Raw genomic sequence first — 4,082 nt, 5'->3', positions numbered from 1 at the left:
TATTATTATTGTTTTGTTATTATTATAATGGATGATAATGTTATGGTTTCACCAAGATTTCATCAACGCAGCTGTCAGTCAGTGCTCACAGGTGGGCCCCCCTCATCTGGACAGACACATGACAACTTAAAAATAAAAATCTTATTTTATCTATAATCAAATCTTTTTTATGGCCATTATCTGTCCACGTGTCCTCTATGTACTCGTCAGCTTCTATCTCCTAACCTTACAAGAGATATAGATACACTCACACCCTTCCAGTAGATCAATGCAACATTAAGTTATTAAGTTATAAGTCATTAACTTACTAACTCCCCCCCACACACACAATAATAATAAGCACACAAAGTGTCTAATAATAATAATATGAGGATGGTTGAAACTATTGGTGGTGGTGTTAATGTTAAGTGTTTTCCGATGGGTTGGCACGTGCTGGCTAAGGCGTGTGACACGTGCAAAACCGCGGTTGCGATATTGTTCTGCCGCAAGGATTCGGTGTTCTTGTGTTTATCTTGTGATGTGAAGATGCACACCCACATGCGCCACGAGCGCGTGTGGATGTGTGAAGTATGTGAGCAGGCGCCTGCCAGCGTCACGTGTAAGGTTGACGCTGCGGCGCTCTGCGTCACATGCGACCGAGACATACATTCGGCGAACCCGCTTTCGCGACGGCACGACCGGGTCCCGGTCGTCCCGTTCTACGATTGCGCAGAGGTTTTAGTCAAATCGACCGCATGCGCGTTCCTTGAACCTAATGTAAACATAAACGACGATTTGAAAAGTTCGATAACGAACGAGGAAATTAATTGGGGGATTCCTGCGGATACGATCAATATCGATGCTTCGCCCGAGGATATGAAATCTATCGATATGTTTTTTCCGGAATCCGATCATCTTCTGGAATTCGATTTTCCCGTTCTGAATGATACAAAGCTCCACAATCACTTCCTTAATTCAGTTAACGATAGCGTGGTTCCGTTCCAAACCGCGCCCCTTCCAGAAGTCGTAGACCGCCGATCCTCCGAAAATCGATTCAAAATCGATTTCACTAGATCTAATATCAATTCGTACAACAAAAATAGTTATCTAACTCAATCGGTCAATCATAGTGTAAGTATCTCATATTACTTTATGTTGTACTAGACTATATAAAATGTTACAGTATTTAGGGTTTATTAGTATCGAGTGCACGGTTCACTAAAATGATTTCTTTTTAGTAAAAAACAATTATTACAATATGTATAGAAGACCGTGTCTATAGCTCGATACTAAAAACCCAAAATATTATATGTTCCAATACACGGTTTAATAATTAAAATCTCGCTAAATTTTGATTTCAGGTATCTTCGTCTTCGATCGAGGCAGGAATCGTACCGGACATGAAACCGGTGTCGGAAATATCGCATTCGTTCGTGTTACACGACGGAGGCAAACCGAACGGAAATCCACAACCGACGCAATTAGTCGGTCGCGATCGCGAGGCTCGGGTTATGCGGTACCGCGAAAAACGGAAAAACCGAAAGTTTGAAAAGACGATCCGATACGCCTCGCGGAAGGCGTATGCGGAGACGCGGCCGCGTATCAAAGGCCGGTTCGCTAAGCGAACGGAGTCGGGAGACTCGGATGCCGATCGGTGGTTGTTTACCGCGGGCGGTGTCGAGGCGGAATACGGCGTTGTTCCGTCGTATTGCCGGGGGATTTGATGTAATTCCGGTGATGTTGTGTGACGTGTATAATTTTATCTTCGGGAAGAATTAAATAATTAGATGAGGTTTAAATCTGACAATTGATCACCTCCAAGGGGCAACTATTTTTAGTTGACAAAAAGATCAAAGTCAAAATTATCTCAAGTCAAAGATAGACTATTGTGTGTTGATGAATATTTGGGTCACCTACAATTATTATATCTTATTAACTCGGGGTTATGTTACACATATATGGAAAGGTCTAAGGTTTTTTAATTTATCTATTTTTTATTTTATTTTTTGCTTTTTTTTAACGACTACACACGCTGACGCACCTATATAATCCTACTCCTGCTCTTAAACTAAAAAAAAATCTACTTTTATTCCGGTTTTTGAACCTTGATATTCACTTCCAAAAACAAGAAACTTTACGGCGGTTCAAGGTAGAATCATTGTGAGGATGCTAATTCAATTGTGGCAAATGATAAGCACCTTATTAAGTTATTAAAACTATTTATATGATGTGTTTTTTTGTTAAATATTTTTTCTATTTTTCAAACTATTAAGTTGATTAGTATTTAAATACTTTTAGTTTTATAAAAGTATGCAGTTTTTTTTCCTTTCACGCGTTTGTCTCACGTCTCTTTCTTTAAGACGTCTTCATCGCATTTTCGGTTTAAGTTTTCTTGTCCCTTTTTCAAAAGGTTTTAGATATGAACATTTAGATTTGAGAAGAAAATTAAAATTCTCAGATAATTTTTCATGTATAATTTTGAATTTTAAGGAAATGATATAGTTTTTAGAGATGTTCTCCACGTTTAAAAAGAATAACTAATTTTTGCTTTCACGCATTTGTCTTACGTCGCTTTCTTCTGAATGTCCTTTGTCCTTCTCGTAATTTCGGGTCAAAGTTTTTTTTCTTCATATTTTAAATACGTTTACTTAAGAAATTTGAAAAGAAAGTTAGAACTTCAAAGATTTTGTCATCTATAGATTCGAATTTTTGAATAAATGATTTGGCTTTTAGAGATGCCTAACTACGTATGGAAAGAATTACTAGTTTTTCCTTTCACATATTTATCTCATGTCTCTTTCTTCTGGACATCTTCCTCCTATTTTTTATTCGAATTTTCTTGTTATATTCGTAAAAGTGTTTACTTATGAACATTTAGATTTGAAGAGAATATTGGAATGTCAAATATTTTGTCATGTATAAATTCGAAATATTTAAAGAATTTTTAGAGGTGTTAAAACATATGGCAATAATAACTAGTTTTCCCTTTCACGTATTTGTCTCACGTCTCTTTCTTCTAGGCGTCTACCTCACATTTTCGGTTCAAGTTTTCTCGTCATTTCTTTAAAAGCGTTACCCTTGAACATTTAGTTTTGAAGAGAGAAATTCGAATTTCAAATATCTTGTCATATATAAACTCTAATCTCTAAAGAAATGATGTAATTTAGAGTTGTTCGTCGCGCCTGAAAAGAATAACATTTTCTTTTAAAAGTGTTCTCACGTGAAAAGAATAACCTATAGAAGTAGTATTTGAACAACAACATTTACACTAGGTTTTTGCCTTGGAAAGACGTGGTGATACTTAAGTTTTGACAAGAGTGGTGGAAGTACTAGCGCGACGGGTTAATGGAAGAGAACCATTGTTTAGGTAGGGTTCGATGTTCTAAAAGAGAACAATGACTTGGCATAACAAAGAGAATAGAGCCACTAGAAGCTAGTTTCCACATCTATGATGGATTATAGTCATAGGATAAAAAGGAGGGACATCATGTGATTGAGAGTTGTCAAATATGATCAATAAGAGAGAGTTTAGGACAGCTTGTTTGTATCTTATATAAGAGAAAGAGGGAGAACTATGTAGTTATCTTACAGCCTGTATAGTTCATTATAAACTATTTATTTATCAACAGATTACGTATTATTACTGTGAGCCCACGGGTCCATCTTAGGTCTCTAGGGTTTACATTCTGTCTCTATATGTTTATTGGATTATATTACTATTAAGTATTATTAGTGTGAGCCCACGAACCCATCTTAGGTCTCTAGGGTTTGCATTCCGTCTATATTTTTTGATAATGCATTATAATATATATTTATATAGAGACGGAGTGCAAACCCTAGAGACCTAAGATGGACTCATGGGCTCGCACTAATAATACTTAATGATAATATAGTCCAATACCTATATGTTCACATAATATACATATAATTTGCTGGATCATAATTCATACACATGTCACAAATCAAAGATCAAGAATCAACAGGTGCTCCATAGTTTATGACACGGTCAAGCCTTAAATTACAAGTCAATTATATTCTATCGAACTTCGATCTTGTAGGTGTTGCTACTTCGCTCCTTGGAACATGTCGTTCTTATAGAGTTT

At 36.6% G+C, this 4,082-nt stretch overlaps 1 protein-coding gene across 1 annotated transcript; it reads left to right on the top strand.

Moving 5' to 3' along the window:
* Nucleotides 1-325: 325 nt before the first annotated feature.
* On the top strand, nucleotides 326-1,703 carry LOC143575217 (zinc finger protein CONSTANS-LIKE 5-like). Its single transcript, XM_077059643.1, has 2 exons — nucleotides 326-1,110; nucleotides 1,341-1,703. Exons 1-2 carry the CDS (start codon nucleotides 367-369, stop codon nucleotides 1,701-1,703), a joined length of 1,107 nt encoding a protein of 368 aa, XP_076915758.1. The 5' UTR covers nucleotides 326-366.
* The last annotated feature ends 2,379 nt before the right edge of the window (nucleotides 1,704-4,082 follow it).

This window comes from Bidens hawaiensis, unplaced genomic scaffold, assembly GCF_021521415.1.
Source record: "Bidens hawaiensis isolate Kalapana, Puna unplaced genomic scaffold, B.hawaiensis_p1.1 tig00027311_1, whole genome shotgun sequence".
In the NCBI taxonomy this organism is placed as follows: Eukaryota; Viridiplantae; Streptophyta; class Magnoliopsida; order Asterales; family Asteraceae; genus Bidens; species Bidens hawaiensis.
Note: the sequence above shows the minus strand (reverse complement) of the source record. Positions and strands in the feature narration are given on the sequence as shown.